The 20,576-nt window shown below is 39.9% G+C and overlaps 1 protein-coding gene across 2 annotated transcripts in view; it reads right to left on the reverse strand.

The window, feature by feature from the left end:
- The window catches only part of RPH3A (rabphilin 3A), a 171,173-nt gene that overhangs the window by 94,680 nt on the left and 55,917 nt on the right, over nucleotides 1-20,576 (reverse strand). For both annotated transcript variants that reach the window (XM_072600400.1, XM_072600399.1), the window contains exon 3: nucleotides 9,512-9,655. In XM_072600400.1, the coding sequence (XP_072456501.1) occupies nucleotides 9,512-9,655 (144 nt within the window). The remainder of the gene's footprint in view (nucleotides 1-9,511; nucleotides 9,656-20,576) is intronic.

Here is a 20,576-nt window from a genome sequence, read left to right on the forward strand (position 1 = left end):
TTTGGGAGGCAGGGAGATGCAGTCTTAAACAAAACAAAAACAAATGGGTCTTATTAGCTTCACTACTTACATAAGAGCTAAAAGACTTTGATGGGGAGAGTAAAGTAGAATTAGAAATAACACACTCAGGGTCTCCCTGGATTAGGACAGAAGACAGAGCAATATTTTGAGAGACTGTCCAAGGAAGTACAGTTGAAACACTATATAAATGTCCATATCCTGGAAGCCCAAGGGCTCAAGGACTATTTATATCATGATCTATATAAATGTGCAAAGGCTGGAGTCATAGATTAGTAGAACTGTATTTCTTTTCTTTTTAAATTCAATTTTTGTTTTATTTCCAATTCTAAATCCTCTCCCTCTCATTTCCCCCTCTCCCACCCATTAGAAATTTGTCATTGCCTACCAGATCTCAAATTGTATTATAAAGGAGTAATCATCAAAACCACTTGGTACTAGCTAAGAAATAGAGGGGTAGACCAGTGGAATAGGTTAGGTACTCAAGACATAGTAGTCAATGAATATAGAAATCTACCGTTTGATAAACCCAAGGACCCCAGCTTCTGGGATAAGAACTCATTGTCTGACAAAAATTGCTGGGAAAACTGGATAACAGTGTGGTGGAAACTGAGCATAGACCAATGCCAGATATCATACACAAGAATAAAGTCCAAATGGATACATGACCCAGGTATAAAGACTGATACTATAAACAAATTAGGGGAGCAAGGGATAGTGTATTTATCAGATTTATGGAGAATGGAGAAATTTATGACAAAACAAGAGATAAAGAACATTACGAAGGGCAAAATGGATAATTTTGGTTACATTAAATTGAAAAGTTTTTGCACAAAAACCCCAATGCAACCAATATTAGGAGGGAACTAGAAAACTGGGAAAGAACTTTTGTAACTAGAGTTTGTGATAAAGGCCTCATTTCTAAAAATATAGAGAGAACTGAGTCAAATGTACAAGAATACAAGTCATTCCCCAGTTGTCAAGTGGTCAAAGAATATGAACAGGCAGTTTTCAGAGGAAGAAATTAAAGCTATCTATAGTCATATGAAAAAATGCTCTAAATCAGTATTGATTAGAGAGATGCAAATCAAAACAACTCTGAGGTACCACCTATCAGACTGGCTAACATGACAAAAGAGGAAGATGATAAATGTTGGAGAAGATGTGGGAGAGTTGGGACACTAATTCATTGCTGGTGGAGTTGTGAGCTAATCTAACCATTCTGGAGAGCAATTTGGAACTATGCCTAAAGGGCTATAAAAATGTGCATATCCTTTGACCCAGCAATATCACTTCTAGGATTGTGTCCCAAAGAGATCATAAAAATGGGAAAGGGTCTCACATGTACAAAAATATTTATAGCAGCTCTCTTTGTGGTGGCCAAGAACTGGAAATTGAGGTGATGCCCATCAAATGGGGAATGACTGAACAAGTTGTGGTATATGAATGTCATGGAATACTATTGTGCTATAAGAAATGATGAACAAGAAGACTTCAGCGAGACCTGGAAAGACCTATATGGACTGATGCTGAGTGAAAGTGACAAGGAGGACTGAAGTGAATCAAGAGAAATTTGTGCACAGCAACAACCACAGCGTGTGAGGAATTTTTCTGGTAAACTTAGTCCTTCACAGCAATGCAAGGACGCAAAAAATTCCCAATGGACTCTTGAAGCAAAATAACTATGGAATTGGATAACAGAATGAAGCAGACCATTTTCTCTTGTGTTAGGTTATGTTTTGTCTTCACGGTTCATCCCATTCATTTTAATTCTTCTATGCAACATGACTGAGGTGACAATGTATCTAATAAGAATGTATTGTAGAACCTATATAAGAATGCACACTATCTTGGGCAGGGAGGGTGGAAGGTGGGGGAGGGAGGGGGAAAATCTAAGACATATGGAAGTGATTGTAGAAAACTGAAAACAAAAAGATTAATTAATTGAAAAAAGAAGTTTATCATTGTCTTTCAATAAAATCAGTGTCCTTTTGCAATATTGTATTTGCTATATTTGTATTTTATTTTACACTTTTAAAAACCTTATTCTGAGGGGTCTTCACCAATCTGCCAAAGGGATCCAGAACACAAAAAGAAGTTAAGAAGTCCTACTCTCGATTTATCCCTTCATTTTATTAAAGGAAGAGAAAGCAACTTGCTTAGTCACATGATGAGTCAACAGAAAATTCAAAGCCAGGTCTCCTGCATCATGGGCCAGTGTTCTTTCCAATGCACATGCCTGACTTTTCTCTCCCTTGTTCTTTTACTTACTATTATCCAGATGACAGTCTCCTCCAGTCCTGACTCTGTTACCGATAAGAACAGTGAGCAGATGCTAAGAAGAAAAATCCAAGCCTAGCTCCTTCAGGAAAGGTGGTGGAGCAGGCAGGAGAAACTCAAAGGGCACTAGGAAATATTTTCTGGGAGAAGACATGTCTAACTCACAAGACATCTTTCTCCCTCTGGCAATCCTAGGCTAAGTTGACTTTGAGAGTTTTTGGTTTGAAGTGGGAGGATGCAGCTGCTGCAGTCCTATCATCAGCCTTGCCAGATGCCTTGCTCTTGTGTGATGACTTCTGAAACTTCCCTTTCATCATTATCTGCTCTGACCTCCTCCCCAGGTCCCAGAGAGAGCTAGGATGGAACAGAAACTGGGATGTTTCTTTCCTCACTTCCTCCCTTTCTTCTTCCCTCTCTCCCTCCTTCCTTACCTCTCTCCCTTCTTCCTTCCTTCCTTCCTTCCTTCCTTCCTTCCTTCCTTCCTTCCTTCCTTCCTTCCTTCCTTCCTTCCTTCCTTCCTTCTTTCTTTCTTTTTTTAGCTGTGCATAGAGGGATGGAAAGTTATGTGTCACCTCTAGAATTGCCTCTAGCAATTCTGACTGCTGCTTCCAGCAAAGTCCCTGAACAACTCATACTGGGACTTTGATGCTTTGATATTTGGATGGGTCTGTGATCTAACTGATGTGGGTAATACCCTCCAGCAATGTAGATTCCAAACTATCCATGTCTTCCTGCCTTGTGTAACTATCATCTGTGTCTTCTGAAAACATCTCCATGTTGGAGAGGTGGAGATGAGCCATATACTGAATTGGGGCTGGTAGCAGGGCAGGTGAGGTGGGAGATGGGTGTTCTTTGAGGTTTTTTTTTTTACATTAAAAGGCAATTAAGTGGTGTAGGGAATAATGAACTAGATTTAGAGTCAGGAAGACCTGAGTTCCAATCCTGCATCAGACCTTTACTAACTGTGTGATGCTGGGCAAGTTAATTCACCAATGTCTACTTTAGTTTCCTCATTTTCAAAATGAGACTAATGATAGCGCCTTACCTCTCAGGGCTGTTGTGAGTATCAAATGAGATGACATATGTAAAGTGCTTTGCAAACCTTAATGCATTTTATCAATGTTAGCTATTACTAGAAATGCTAGCTATCATTATGGTGTGGATATCAGTAGAGCCCCTGGGCTCTCCACTAGTTAGCATCACTTTCACTCAGTGACAGGATCGTCAGTTTGTTGGTCATTCATCTCTCTAATAATATCCTTCACTTCTCTGGCTTCCTTCTTGGCTTGTAACCAAGCTTAAGTGTCACCTTCCAAACCAAGTCTTTCTTTAACCCTTCTCCCTCATTACTGCCTCCCCTTCTAAATGACCTTGCTTTTAATTACCTTGGATTTATTTCATCTGCAAAGCACTTCATAAATCTAGTGATGATCACTACTACTGTTGTTATAGTTTTATTCCACAGGAAAGTATGATATGGTAGAGAGTTGGCCCCAGAGTCAGAAGACCTAGACCTCTGACAAACTGAGCCTGTGTGATCCTGGCCAAGTCATTTATTGCTCTGAGAACTCTCGAAAACTCTAAGGTAAAGAGAAGATGCCAACCTGCATGGGTAGGAGGAATATTCTTATGTTGAGAGTTCCCTATACTGTGATTTCACTGGTCCCTACCCCTATACTAATATATGGGCATATGGTATCCTTAGATAGAATATAAGTTTTTTGAGAGCAGGGATTGCTTCTTTTGGATGTATGTTTGTATCCCTAGTTCCTTATCCAGTGGTTGGCAAGTAGGTGCTTAATAAATGCTCTGGTTACTTGATTGTAATGGTTGACAGCCTGCTCATTCCCACTTTTCCATTGCCCTTTGGGCAACCTACCACTTTAATTCTTCAGGCTGGGGTATCCTAGGTTATATAATCATAGTTCATCACAGGAAAAACCCTGATATCAAAATTAGGGGTCTTTGTTTCAGGGAGATGTTTGGGGTCATTAAAAGGACTTCAATCTCCCAGCACCTACTCCTCCGCCAACACTGCCCCTCTGCAGTGTCTACCCAAGATATGTGTACTTGTTGACTAGCTCTATGGGTTGATTGTCTATACTACAGATGAACTATTTATGTACATCGTAACTGGGACCTTGACCAGAAACTAGCCTAAGCCAACCTCTTCCCCATTGCAGATAGCCTTCCCCTTCTCCAGACAGCCTAACAGAAAGTAACCCACATCAATATAGGTGTACTATGATGCTGAGGTCATGGGACTTCAATAGCCCAGTTTGACCTTAGCTAATAAGGTGGTCCCCTGAATAGGATAAAATTCCACACTAGGAAAAGTAAATGAGGGAGACATCGATTTGGAATTCTAGAGGTTTAGTTATTTTAGAATTTTGACAGTGCTTTGGCATCAACTCAACATTATCAGGAAGGGATGGTAGAGAAAGCTAGGAGGAAAAGCTAATAATATTGGATGATTGCTTCAGGATATGGAACCAAAAATATGGGCCATTGTTTCAGGGAGAAGTTTGGGATCATTAAAAACACTTGACAGGCTAGAATACTGAACCAAATCTACTACAATGAAGCTTAATAGGGATTGATCTGAAGTCTTAAACATATTTTTATTTTTACATAATAAATGATATCTATTATTATATTTAAAATAAATATGATATAAAATGGAGGAAATGCAGCTAGAGAGGAGTCCATCTGAAGAAAATCTGAGGATTTTAGTGAACCAGGGGCTCAAGGAGAGTCAATGGTGTGATGTGGCAGCCAAGGAAGCTAATGTGAGACTGAATTAACAGAGATACTAATTTACTGTCGGTGGAACTGTGAATTAATCCAACCATTTTGGAGAGAAGTCTGGAATTATGCCCCCAAAGTTATTAAACAGTCTATAACCTTTGACCCAACAATAACACTATTAGATCTATTTCCCAAGATGATTAGGAGAAAAGGAAAAGAACTTATGTGTTCTAAGATATTTCTAGCCACTCTCTTTGTGGTGGCAAAGAATTGGAAATGGTGGGGATGCCCATCAATTGGGGAATGATTGAACACAAGTTGTGATATATGATTGTGATGGAATACTACTGTGCTATAAGAAATGAGCTCATTGATTTTAGAAACACATGGAAAAACTTGCATGAAAAAACGAAGAGTAAAATGAATAGAACCTTGAAAATATTGCACGCGGTAGCAGCAATATTGTTTTAAGAAAAATTTTGAGTGAATACATTTTTTTGAGTGTTCTAAATACTCATATCAATTAAAAGGGACCTATGAAAATGCTGTCTGCCTCCAGAGAAAGAAGTGATAAACAGAAGCATGTATGGAATGTTTCTACATATAAATGTACTTGTATATATATATGTATATATAAAATATATATTTATACACATTCATACATATACATATTTGTGTCTAATGGTAACCATCTCTAGGGTATGGTGGGGAGAGAGGAAAAATGTAAAAGGTGTACAGCAGAGAACAAAAGAAAATTTAGAAAGAAGAATAGAAAGCAGGGTAGCTTTGAAAATGATGTATAATACTGGTATAGTTTTTCCAAAATAAAAAAGCAAACAATATGAAATGTAAATTCATGGTTTTATAATGAATCCTCTTATATTCTGCTGTGTACATGGAAATGTTCTTTTTCTGTCTTTACGTATTTAAGTTCAAAATTAATTTTAAAAAAGAGAGAAGCTTTTTCCCACAATAGGAAGTGATGGTCTCTGATCAGATAATATCTGTATTATATTAAGTCCTGGGCACCATATTTTAGGAAAAAAATTGAGAGATTCCAAAGGAAGGTGACTAGGATGTTGAAAGACCTTGAAGACATAATTTATTGAACCAGCAATACTTTCTCTCCTGAATCACTGACTGGTCATGGTGGAGGGGCTTGCGTAGCTCCATGAAATTATGAGCTAAATCATGCAAGGTTGCAGAAGATGGACAGGCCATAGTGGAGTATTCTGACAAAAGGTGATCCACTGGAGAAAAAATGGCAGACCACTCCAGTATCTTTCCCAAGAAAACCCCATGGACAGTATTAAAATAACAGATATGACTCCAGAAGATGAGTCCTTGGGTCAGAAGGTGTCCAATACACTACCAAGGAAGAACAGAGGACAACTTCAAGTAGCTCCAGCAGTGACAAAGCAAATGGACCAAAACCAAAAGCAAGTTCAGCTACAGATGTGTCTGGTGATGGAAGGAAAATCTGATGCTGTAAAGATTAATATTGCACAGGAACCTGGAATGGAACAATCTATGATCCAAGTTAAGCTGGATGTGGTCAAACGGAAGATGGAAAGATTAAGTATTGATATCTTGGGTGTCAGTGAACTTAAATGGATGGGAATGGAGGAAATTACTTCAGGTGATCATTACTTTGGACAAGAATCCCTTAGAAGAGATAGTCAATAAAAGGGTGAGAAAAGCAGTACTGGAGTAAAAAAAAATTAGTGATATCTGTTCAAATCCACTGCAAACCATTTAACATCACATGTTGGGAAAGATTAAAGGCAAAGGGAGAAGGGGACAGCAGAGGTTGAGATGGATAAATAGTGTCATGGAAGCAACAAACATGAGCTTGGACAGACTTTGGGAGATAGTGGAGGATAGAAGGGGCTGGTATGCTGTGGTTCGTGGGATTATTCATAATTATAATTGTTCACAGCTGACTAAACAACAACAGCACTAATTAGCCTGGAGAAGAAAAAATTAAGTGAAGGGTGAGGGAGGAACCTGTATGTGAGTATTTAAAGAAGACAGATTAGCCTTGCCAAGTTTAGCCCTAGAGGACAGAACCAGGAACGATAGGTAGAAGTCGCAGAAAAGCAAATTTAGGTTAGATGTAAGGAAAAACATTCAAAACAATGCAACCTATTTAAAAGTAAAATGTATTCCCTGAGATTCTAGGATTTGGCCTCCATTGTACAGATGAAGAAACTGAGGCCCATAGTCAGTGGGAGAGCCAAAAGCAGAACCAGAACCCAGGTCTCCTGACTTCAAGTTCAGAGTTCTTTCTTCTGTAACACACTGTTTTGGATTGAAGTTTCTCTTTCTCTTGTTCATGAAGAAGGATGTGGAAAAACTAATTCAAGACCTAACTTTCTTAAGAGACTTGACTGTTTTTATGGACATTAGCCCATTATTTTATGTAAGTGCATAGTAGAAGTTACAAGTGGGTCTTATTTTTACTAAAACAGGGCCAACAGGTGTTCGTCACAAATGGGTCTCATCTGAGTTTTTCTTGCTTTCTTCAAGATTAGCTCTGATCCCTCTTTCTGAGGGACCTTTCCTGGTCTCTCCCCCGACCCTCAACCCCCTTCAGAGCTTTCATACCTTTCAGATCATCTCCATCTGCTCTGCCTATATATTGTACATATCTGGTTATTTAGGTATCATTTTCTTCCATTGAAATGTGTGCTGCATGGAGGGGTGAGAAGGGACTTTTGGATTTTTTGTCCTTATATCTCCAGCATTTAACACACTGCCTGGCACATAGTGAGACCTTAATAAATGCGTGCTGGCTCTGATTTCATTCTTATTAAAGTGGGTCCCAAGGTCTCCATTTAGAACTGTATTGTTAATATTCACTTGGAGTTATTGTGTATGCTTTACTGGTATAGATTGCAACCCCTTTGCCAAATCTGAGACAGTTACTGAGAACTTTTGTGGCTGAAAAGTTCATCTTCCTGAGACCGTCTTGTTCATGTCCATCTCCAGAACTAGCAAGGCTGGTCCTCAGATGATGGACACATAGCCCATCTGTCAGCCTCTACCTGAAATCTTCCTAGTTTGGTAGACTAGGCTAGCAAATAAGCATTTATTAAGCACCTACTGTGTGCTTTACAATTATTATTTCCTATGATCCTGATAGAAACCTTGGAAAATAGGTGCTATTATTATTCCAGTTTTACAGATAAGAAAACTGAGGCAGACAAAAGTTCAGCATCTTGCCTGGGGTGATACTTAGTCTTTGTCTGAGGTTGGGTTTTTGAACTCCAATTCTTTGATTCCAGGTCCTGTCCTCTGTCCACTCCTCCCAATCAAACATCAGAAATCAGCTTACCCCAGTTAGTGGATAAGAGAAGAATCCAGGTTGAGTAGGAAATGTTTGTAGCAGATTTATCTTTTTCTACTGGGTCTATAATCTCCTGGGGTTGGCTGACTGCTGAGCATACATGATTCAGAGAAGAAATCAAAAGCATCCCCTCCCCCTTACTGAATAACATAATTTTCTATCTAAGGAACCCCACCAGCCCTGAACAGTAGCAATGCTCGGGGACAGACGCCTGCGTATGGAGAGATAAGCCAGAGATGAGTGTATGGCTTTGCCAGTCCCAGCAGCTGGCCAGCTTAGCTGGAACCAATTTATATCCATGGAACAAAACTCACCAGCAGGTAGAACAAAGGCAAGCATCCCAGAAAGGAGATTTGATCAATAAGGTTAGAGGGAGAGAGATACCCACCCTTGCTCATGCTCCCCACAAACTCTTACTTCTCCCAGTCACTCCCCACATCCCCATTCACTAGTTCCTCCTCCCTCCTCCAAATCCCACAGCTTGGGCAAGATTACACCATGTCTCTGAAGATGGAACTGTCTTCCTGTGTTATGTCTTGGCAGAAATACTGTAGTGGGCTGGTTGGAATTAGTCAAGTGAAAGGTTTTTCTTGGTTTCATTTTCTCTGGCCTTCCCTGCTCTTAACTGAACACCTGTGTTCACTTTTGGTTCACTTTTACCCTGGGTCTCTGTTTCCTCTTCTGCAAAGTAAAGAGTTAGACTAGATATGGTCACTATCACCACTATGACTACCATTTATATAGCACTCAAAGATTTGCAAAGTTTTCCTCTGAGATTAACTATAATTTATTTTGTATCTATCTTGTTGGTACAGAGTTATTTGCATGTGGTCTCTCCCCGCTTCCCCTTAGATTTCAGTCTCCTTGAGAGCAGGGACCCCTTTGATTTTCTATGTAAGTCCGCTGCTTAGTGCAGTTGCTGGCACATAGTAGGCACTTAATAAATGCCTATTATCTTGTTAAGCAACCTTCTAAATTCAAACCTTCTGTAGAATTTATTCCCAAAGCCTCAGTTTCTCCTACTGATGGAGCAGCATCCCTAAGTCTGAACCTGCTCAGGGCTTATTTTCACAACTCAAGGTTTAAATGACTTCTCTGGAAATGTCACCGCCTTACCCAATGCGCTCCTGCTCCATTTCTTCCATTTTCTCAGCTCGAGCAATCACTCTGTTGATAATCTCCTTTTCCTCGTCTGTGAGCTCTTCATTTTTTCTCTGTCTTTCAGTCTGGTCAGGGCGGACGGACCATCCTGTTGGGAGCCTGGAATGCAAATGCAAACCCTGTAATAGTGCAAGGAAAAACTGAATAGATGGAGACAGGTCCTTGTAAGGAAGGTGCTAAAAACCCCAAAGTGAAATTATGACTGACCAGAACATGTATCTGAGCCTCAGTTTCCTTGTCTGCAAAATAGGACCTCCTTGTCTGCAGTACCTCCTACAAAGGGTAGTTACGAGGCACAAATGAGATTTTATTTTTATATATTAATTCACTTATTCTTTATCCATTCATTCATTTATTTATATAGCTTTGAGAACCTTATGTCATTAGTGCCTGGAGCTGTCTGATCTTGGGCAAGTCACTTAAACTCTTTGAGCTTTGGTTTCTTTATTTATAAAATGGGGATATTCTTAGGCTCTGCCCAACAACCATGTCAATTTTTTTGGCTTCTCTCCATATCTCCAGTGATTAACACAGTGCCTGGGTTGTTGACTTGACTTGTGAGGAGTTAATGTATAGCACTGAGAATACTTAAAAAGCACCTAGATACTTAATAAAAGCTTGCTGATTGGACAGGTGATCAAATATATAAAAGTGCCTTATAAACCTTAAAGTCCTATATAAATATGATTTAATTATTATCATAAAAATTATCTCATTCTCACCTTTTTATTAGAGTTTAGAGACAATGGTCTTGGGATGAGATCCTATCTATTATTAGGATTTTATTTTTAATTTTTTGCAAACTATGGCACAAGTAGATAAAGTAACTTGTTATTAATATCAATAACCTGTTAGTATGATAGTTCATACTATGGTATAATCCAAAAATACTAGCATAAGAGTCAGGAAAACTAAATTATATTCCTAGCTTTGACCCTCAGTCTATGTGACCATGTAAGTCAAATTCCCATTGTTGGACCTCAGTTTTGTCATCTGTAAAATGGGGATAATTCTTCTATGTCTCTTTCACAGGGATCAGTTTGAGCCCTGGAGCTAGTCACTTCCCTTGTCTGAATCTTGTTTTCCTCATCTGTAAAATAGTCACAGTAATCCCTGTCTCACCTACTTCATAGGGTTATGGAGAGGCTCGAATGAGATAATGAATGTTGAAATGATCAAAAAAAAACGTTGGAAAAACTCAATGCTCTGGTAAGCTATAAGCAAGATGATTAAGAAGGCATTTCATGATATGGTTCACTGACTAAACAGAGAGTTTCATTATCTCAGGGAGGGGTATAGGGCTGAGCCCAGCCACTGCCAGACTACTAGAGAACTTTGCCTCCATTAAAGGAGGGAAAAATTAAATCCAATCAGTAAATAGCTCTTCAGTAAGAGCTCCAGTCCCATTAGCTGTCAGGATCTATTATGTCTGCTCCTTGAAATTGTGTCAGCAAGCATGAAATTGACTTTTGACACTTGAAGTTGGGAACTGAAAGTCATGTTAACCCTCTCTCCTACTCTCCTTCTGCCCCTCTCAAGTTCATCCACACATTGTCTCCCCCTCCTCCCTGCTGCCCAGGAATGTGAAGAAATAAGCTGGTGTCCCAGGCAGGTAAAAGCAGACCAGGATACAAGGAAATCCTTCAGCTATGAGATTCTTAACCTTTGTGGTACATTGGACTCCTTCAGAGGTCTGGTGAAGCCAGTGGACCCCTACTCATAATAATGTCTCTAAATGCATAAAATAAAATGCATAAGATTACAAAGGAAGCCAATCATGTTGAAGTAAAGATATCAATTTTTCCTATCTGAATTCACAGAATTCCTGAAATCTATGCATGAATCATTGCCCTAGATGGATCATAGGATTCTAGGATCTTAGATTCCTCAGATCTAAGGGACCTCAGAGATCATCTCATTCAACTCTCTCATTTTGCAGAAGAAAAAAATGAAAGATAAAGAAGTTAAGTGGCCTGCCCAGGTTCACACAGCTAGTAAGTCTCTGAAGTAAATTCCTCAGTGGGAATTCCTTTCAACAATTAAAACACAGGAATGGATGTCCATCTTCAACCTCCCACCCTCAAACTGAAAAAATAAAAACACCAAACATGGTAAAGACTGACTGAATGAATACTGAAAAATGTAGGGTTCTTAGAGATCTTGGCATCTCTTTCTAGGATCTATTTTCCATTACTTTAATCATTACTCTTCACCTCTGGCCTTTCTCCAGTTTGCCTATAGTCTTTGTAAAGCTCCATGGTCAATACTGGACATCTTCAGGGTCTAACCAACATGAATAAATCAGGAGAATTTCATTTCTTCGTGTGCCTCCCACTAATAACCCTGGTTATTCAGTATGACCCATTCATACAGTCTAATTCATTCCCTCCCTATCACTCCACAGGAACTCATTGCCCATGTGACCCACAGTTTCCTCTAGGTGCCCAGATCTAATCCTATGAGCTCTGAGTTACCAAACAGGAGGATCCCACAAAACAAGCCCACACATTCCAATAATTTTCCTTTCTAGCAGATGGGTAGAAATCCCATCAAGGGCATCATCACACATTCCTCTAAACGTAATTCCTTGGCCACAGAAGACAGTAGATAAACAACAAAACCTGTGTTTAAAAACATCTCCAATCTGCCTCTGTGGGACTCACTGCCTCCTGTTGATTTCCCTGTTCTCGTTCCAAAAGCAAACAGCAAAAACATGAGATCAGTTTTTCCAATGAAATCCTTTTCTCCTAATGGAGATTCAGATTATGGGGGGATTAGTGGTGGTGATGGGAGGGTCTGTGTAGACAAGAAAACCTTCGATTCTCAGTAACAATCATACCTCAAATAACAATGGCAATAAGAGAGTCAATTCTCACACTGTTGTGTTACAATTATGTTTTTAAAAGTTTTTCATAGACTTTACTGCAATTGACTCACAACAGCCTGCTAAGGCAAACAGGGCAAATGCAATCTCCGTGTGGCATTGTGGATAGGATGCTGGGCTTAGAATCAGAAACGAATGGGTTGAAATCTTGCCCCACCAAGCCCAAAATAAAAACAATAAACATAAACCACAAAGGAAGCATTTAAATATGAAAAGATCAGTGGGTGACAGGTTAGGTCCAGGAAGGAAAAGGAACAGGTTTTGGGTGGGTAGAGAAGGAAGAGATATTCCCAGTAAGTGTGGATTACAAACTTGCATTAAATAAGTCCCTGCCCTTTGTACACATTGTACAAAAATAGACATATGTGTCTCTCAATTCTTTCCATGTTTTGGTCTGATGAGGTTCCCTCTGTTGAGTTAAATTAAGCCATAGACACATCTTCTGACAATCACCAATACTTTACATCAATTCCTTTAAGCCTACAACCAAATCCCCCCCTACCCCAAAGAAAGGACTGCTTTTCTGAAAGTTTCTCAGGTCCTTACAAGTCATGTGGCAATGGACAGGTTGTTTAATCTCTCTAGGCCTCAGATCAGAGTGTTAACTAGGGCAAGGTGACTGGGGCTTTGTTTCAGGGTGCCTAAATTTAGAGGACACGGAAAGTATTTTCAATCCTTCAGCAGCAGAGAAATAACTGAGCTGAGGACCTAGTGAGCAAGAGTAACTAGTCAAAATAACAAACTACCAAATTGGCTGCTTTCCCCTCTTCCTCCAGCAGCAGGAGTTCTAAGGGAGCTTTTCCCTGGCATCCGCACCACACTCTTCTCTCCACTAAGGACAGTATTATGGGGTCTCACCTACATAACTGGATTTGTATTAAAAAGTTGACCCAAGGGTACGTTTAATACTGTTTGCCTCAGTCATCAGAAATATTAGTGACGTTTCTGCTTAAAATAATTGAATCTTAAAATCATAAAGCTGAAAAACCAATGGATGACCAAGTGAATTCCCTTATTTTACAGAGAAATCTGAGGTTCACAAAGGTAGGCAATGACTTGTCTGAAAGGTGGAGGTGGAATTTGGAAAGCTTTGCTGCCTATGTAGAGACCCGTAGAATTGGAGCTGGAAGAATACTACCTTAGAGTTCCCCTAGTTCAGAGGTGTTACAAATGGAGTCCAGGGCTTTTTTGTGGCTCACAATGCTCCCAAATATGGCCAGAATCAGATTATAATTGGGAAATATTTAACAAAATACAATAAAACATAGATAAAACCACATTTCAAAACTAAATCAATATGTGACCCCTGTATGTCTTTGAGTTTGACCCCACTGATCAAGTCAAGTCCCTTCTCACATTTTACAGTTCAGGCAACTGATGCTCAGAGGGAGTAAATGATTTGATCATGGTCACACAGCTGGAAGATAACTAGAGGCAATATTGGTATGCATGGCTTCCTGAATTGAAATCTATGACTCTACTCTATGCCACAGTACTGCACGCAGATAGCAACACTTGTCCTATGTCTCTTGTCTCAAGTCTCCCCCCGCCCCCACTCTAGCACATCCTCCATGTAGCTGCCAAAAGGATATTCCTAATAGACAAGTCTGACCATGTCATTTCCCTGCTCTACAAATTCCAGTGGCTCTCTGTGAGATCATAGCTCTAGAACTGGAAGGTACCTCAGCAAATTATTTGTTTTCTTCCAGCTTTCTAGAGGTGTCAGGCTGCCAGCAGGCCTGGGATACATTCATGAAGCCTCACTGTGTGACAATCAGAATTAAAGGAAAGTAGACTCAAGATCAAAGTTGTTGCTTTGAAAAATGGAAGTACCTTTGTCTGTTCTCTGTGAGAGTACCTTTGTCTGAACCTCTGTGAGATCAGGCCATGGGAGAAGTTTTGTGCGTGGAATGCAGTACTTAGCCCTATATACATGACAGTCTTAGTATTCAAAGAAAGAAGCCAACAAGCATATGCTGAGGGCAGATTCAAGGAACTGAATGCTGAATGAACTGAACTGAAATGAACATGGTATTCTGAGAAGTCCAAAAGAATCTGAAAGAGTCTTTCTCAGGCAAATTGTTCCTCCTGTAATCCCATGAATGCCAAGCTCTGACCGGAGTACTGAAATCCCAGCAGGTGCCTGCAATTTAGGGGCAAAGAGCACATCTGGTCTCTACAATTCTCCTTGAAAGCCACTCAGACAACTCTGCCAAGGAAAGCAAACTCCTGGCTCTCGAGGGAATTTTAAATAAGCCCTTGTCCAGGACATCTCTACCTAGGTGACTTTGAATAAATCACACAAGTGAATAAATGAACAAAAAACGGTATTTATTAAGCATTTACTATATGCCAAGCTCTGTTTTAAGTACTGGGGATAACAACACCAAAAAAGCAAGATAATTTCTCTCCTCAGGGAGCTAACATTCTAATAGGGGTGAACAGCACATGTAGGGGAGAATGGTGCCTGATCTATAAAATGAAGGCCTGAATTTAACACCCTCTAAGATCATTTCCAGCTCTACAATCCTATTAGCTAGGACCCATAATTCCAAATTGATATGATGGAAAGGTTTTTTTGCCCAAAGAGACTGACAGCCACCCAGGGTGTTAACCCAACAAGGAAAGTCAAGGAATTGTCCGTGGTCCTGACCCAGCTGCAAGGCATCTTACAGAGCCTTCAACGCCAGAATCAGTGTTCGAGCTGGAAGAGAACTTGGAGATGATCTAACCCAACCTCCTCTCTATACAGATGAAGAAACCAAGACCAGATGGAAGAAGGAACATGCCCAAGGACACATGACAAGTTAGTAACATCTGGGTGACGGTATGGATGGTGTGCACTTCCTGAGTTGAAGTCAGGAACACCTGGGTTGCTTCAGACATTAGTTGGATGAACCTGGGCAAATCACTTAACCTTTCAGACTCAGTTTCCTAATGTGCAAATTGGCGTAAAACATCACAGGGTTATTATCAAGTGATGTAACATATTCAAAGCATCCCATATCCCATTAAGCCATGAGCTCATGTGGAGGAGGAACTGTTTTTTGCCTTTCTTTGTATCACCAGTGCTCAGCGAATGCCTGGCAATAGAGTAATCACTTATTAAGTACCAGGCAATTTGCCATATAAACCTTAAAGCACTAAGTAAACGCTTGAGAGCTTGATTCTCAATCTACTTATCGCTTTTTCCACTACAGCATGATGCTTTTTCTTGCCCTCCCCCAATAATATCCAAAGTTCCTTACTGGAGCCATAATTCTGATCATTCAGAGTAGACCCCAGAGATACTACTTTTAAATACCCAGTAATGGTCCCAGGTTTCTTCTCTACAGTTGCTTTCTTCTCAGCTTAGTCAGTGTTCACTCCAGAGCAAAGATGGCACATAGTACAATGGGAATGGTACTGAATCTGGAGTCAATTAACACCAATGGTCCTCCATCTCCTCCTCTGTAAAATGAGGGTGTTGGACTCCGGACTTTTTCCAGTTCCAAACCTATAATCCTCTGATTCTGGGCAAGTATAAATCAGTTCATGCCAGTCCCCTTAGTCAATGAACTTCAGTGGCTCCCTATTCTCTCCAAGATCAAATATATACTTAAATATAAAATATATTTGGAATTTAAAGCTTGACCCCTTCCCTTCTCATTCTAACCTTCATACCTCTTACTTCCCACTTTCTTAGCACATTTAATTTTTTTCATGTATTCTATTATTTAGCATATAGACCTACTTGTTTCTTGAACATTATATTTCACCTCTCATCTCCATAGCTTGGCTATCCCCAAGACCTGGAATTCTCTCCCTCCTCATTTCTGCCTCTTTTCTCCCTAAGTGCCTTCCAGACTCAGCTCAAATTCCACCTTCTGCAGGAAACTCTTCCCATTCCAACCCCAAGTTATAAGTATCTTCCTCTCTGAAATTACCTACTCTCTCTACATCATGTATGTATCTACTTTGTTATTGAGTTGTTTCAGTTGTGTCTGACTCTTCATGACCCCATTTAGAGTTTTCTTGGCAAAGATATTGGAGCAGTTTACCATTTCATCCCTCAGTTCATTTTACAGATGAGGATACAAGGCAAACAGTGTTGTGACTTGCCCAGGGTCACACAACTAGGAAGTGTCTGATGACAGAGTTGAACTCAGAAAGATGAGTCTTCCTGACTCCAGGCCTAGCACACTATCTACTGTGCCACATAGCTGCCCATGTATCTACTTAAGTATATGCTGTCTTCCCCATTAGAATGTAAACATTGTGAGGGTAGGGTCTGTTTCTGCCTTTCTTCATATCTCCATAGCTTAGTATAGTTCCTTGAACATAGTTGGCTAGAGATAAGGATTTGAACTTGTGGTGTCAAGAGTACAGGGAACTCTAGGTGAGGAAAGTCATTTTAACAATGCATGTCAGCACATTATCTGCAATCTGTAGTCTTAGAAAATTGCTTAGCCCAGTGAGAAGTTGTGACTTCCCAAAGCCACACAGTTGGTATGTGTCAGAGATGGAAAATATCTTCATCATGCAAAAAGGCATGAATAACTACTTGTTGGTATATTGATCACTAAGTAATAGTGAAGATGATGATGATAAAAAAGAAAATAGTTATGATATCTAACATGTATATTGTTCTTCATATACAAAATTTCATTTAATCTTCACAAAAACTCTGAGAGGTAGGTGCTTTGTTTACCTCCCAGGCTATAGATGAAGACATTGAGGCTGAGAGAGATTAAGTGACTTGCTCAGGGTCACAGAACGAATCAGTGTCTTGAGCCAAGATATAAACTTAGGTCTTCCTGACTCCAAGTCTACCACTCTAACCATTATACTATACTAAAGCAAGCAACCCACAACAAAAGGAGTGATCACAATACTTTGGTTCTTTGGGTTCTGGAAGCCATCATCCCAATAAATGAAGGTTGAGGAAATGAAGGCTAAGTTTCGTGAATATAAACACATACACGTATGTAACATGTCATGCTTTCTAAGAGACAAAGGAAGATAATAAGCATTTCTCTATTGCTGCGTGCCAGGCATTGTGCTAAGTGCTTCTTACAACTATTATCAGATATTTACAAATATTAATTGATTTTCACAATAAACCTGCAACATTGGAGCTATTATTGTTCTGATTTTGCAGTTGAGGAAGCTAAGGCAAACAGAGGTTAAATTACTTGCCTAGAGTCACACAGTTAGGAAATATCTAAGGCCAGATTTGAACTCAACTTCTCTGATCCCAAGCCCAGTCCTCTAAAAAAAAGAAATTATTTCCTATATGTTCAATTATGGTGACATGGAAAGAGTACTAGGTTTGAAGTAGGAAGACTTGGTTCTGCATCCCAGTTCTGCCTCTTATTACCTGTGTGATACTGGGTAAGTCATCTACCTTTCTTGACCTCAGTTTCCTCTTTTGTAAAATGAGGGAGTTGGACTAATGATCTTTAAGGTCCTTTCTAGCTCTGTATTTATAATCTTATAGCCTTATGATCCCGTGGATATGTCTATTCCATTTATTCTTGTGTTGAATGATTTTCATTTCATTCTCAGCTCTTTCTTGTGAGGTACAAATCTATATGCCACACTAGTATCCCAGTTCACTGAAGTTCCTCCTAAAGTGCATGCCTCTACAACACAGACCAGGTCACTTTCTTGTGTAAATTTCATTAACTTCTGACTTTGACCATCACTCCCAAGCATCCAATTCCCAACAGGGCTCAGTTCATGAACCACAATAGATCAGCTTGATTAGGGAAAAGTAAGTGACGAGATGGTAAAGAAAGAACCCACTTGTGTCTCAGAATTCCAAAGCCAAAAACAACTGCATCTTCAGCAGGAGATGAAGGGATTTGGCTCTGGTGGCCTCAAAAGGCTACTCCCACCTGCAGTGATTTCAGCAGAGTAGCTCTCAGCACAATCTGCTACATCTTGTTCCTGGATAAAATAAACAAACTCATCTCTTAGAGGCTAATGAAGAAAAGGAAGGAGATGGATACATCCTACAAAGAAGGCATCTGCTCCCCCTTTAGAAGCCATGCCACTGTCCATGGTGGCTTCAACAGTTCTTTGTGAAATTAAACAGGGAAGGCTTACTCAGATCACATCTGGGAGAGACTTGTGCCAACCCCAAAATATTACCCTGGCACCATGGATGGGAAGAGTGGTGGTAATGAAGCCTGTTTAACCCAAATTAATGATCCAGTAGGATGTAGAAGCCAGACTCTGCTCCTTTGGGGATAAAAACAGAACTAATTTGGCCTTGTTGGCTGTTCAGGATCAAACTGGTATCTTTAAGTAGGTAGCTGGGGAGAAGAGAAATCAAATAGAGCCTTCCAGCTTACAATCAGTCATTCCTGTTTCCTAGAAAGGCAACTTCAAGTGAGTAGTGGATAGTTTGTTGTACTTGGGGCTAGGAAGACCTGGGCTCATTTCCTACTTCTGGCACTAGTTATATGACTATACAACAGTCACTTTACATGCCTAAACCTTAGTTTTCTCACCTAGAAAATAGGCATAATAATAGCAATAACAGTTAACTTCATGCGGCTGCTATGAGACTCAATTTTTGCTATTATGCCCATTTTATAGGTGAGGAAATGGAGGTTTAGCAAAGTAAAGTGAGTGTTACATAGTCACACAACTAGTAAAGCCCTCTGCAAACATTTTCTTCCAGGTGTGTGAGGGTGGGGAAGGAAGAATGTTGGGGGCCTGTGACTTAACTGGCATGGGGAATTTCCAGGAGAGAAATTTGCTCTCCCATCCAGATCAGCACATTCTTTGTCATTTACATCCTTATTGAATTGCCTAGGTCACCAAGAAACGAACTGACTTCCCCAAGATCACACCTCCAATGTGTGTCAGAAACAGTGTTTCAACTCTGGGTTTCTTGAATTCCAGATCTGTCCTCTACTCACTATGACATGCTTCATTTCTTGACAATACAAGTAGAGTAAAAGATTAAAGGCCAGACAATGAGGCTGGAAGACCTAAATGGAAGTACACTTCTACACATTACTTTTCAACTGTGTGACCCTAGACAAATCACTTACCTTTTCAGTGACCTAGGCAAATCTTTTTGACTATCATTTGCAGAAGTTGCTAATCTACATTGGTAGAAGGAGTTTCCTACTGGAATTTCCCCAGACCAATGAAATTACAGGTGTTCCCCTCCCCCAGTGCATTATATATGTGTATACATATACATACCTATAATCTACATGTGTGTACATTTATATGTAAATAGCATACACATACATCTATACATTATTTATAGTACCTCTCTCCTGGTGACCTCATCAGCTCTCATGAGTCCAATTTTCATCTCTACACAGATGACTCCCAGCTATATGTATTCAGCCCTAATCTCTCTCCTGAGCTTCAGTCCCACATCACCAATTGCCTCTTGGATATTTAAAATTGATTATCCTACGAGCATCTCAAAATCAACATGTCAAAACCAAAACTTATGACCTTTCCCTCTCCCTTCCAAGTTTCCCTATTTCTATTGATAGCATCACCACCTTACGGTCACTCAGGTTCACAATCACAAAGTCATTCTCTACTCCTCAATTTTCTTATCCATCCAAGCGATTCCCAAATCATGTTGCTTCTATTTCTACAACTTATCTTGCATCTGTTTCTCTTCTCTCTAATTCTAGTTCAGGCCAGCATTATGTCTGGCCAGGACTACTGCAATAAACTCTTCCTACCCAACAGACTTGTACCCTCCCTCAATTCTCTCCCCTATCTAATTCATTCTCCATACAGCTGCCACAATACCCAAGATATAGTCTGACTATGGCACAGAACAGAGTAATTATTGTCTCCCTGGTAAGGTAAACACTATTGCATGCTTTTCTTAAAACAGCCTCAATCATATTAACTTAGGAAAAGCTGCCATATAATACTGTTAGCTCATATTGACCTCCCACCTGAAGAAAGAATCTTCTCTTTTATATACTCAACAAGTTTTCACATAGTCCCTAGTAGGATCCCACTTCTGACGAGAAACTCATCACTGAATCAGGTAATCAAATCTGTTTCATTGCCATAACCATTAGGAAATTCTTCCATCAATCTGGATCATGGGATCAGAAAATTTCGAATTGGACAGGGCTTTTGATATCGTCTAGTCATTTT

The sequence above is a fragment of the Notamacropus eugenii genome, chromosome 4 (genome assembly GCF_028372415.1).
Source record: "Notamacropus eugenii isolate mMacEug1 chromosome 4, mMacEug1.pri_v2, whole genome shotgun sequence".
Lineage (NCBI taxonomy): Eukaryota > Metazoa > Chordata > Mammalia > Diprotodontia > Macropodidae > Notamacropus > Notamacropus eugenii.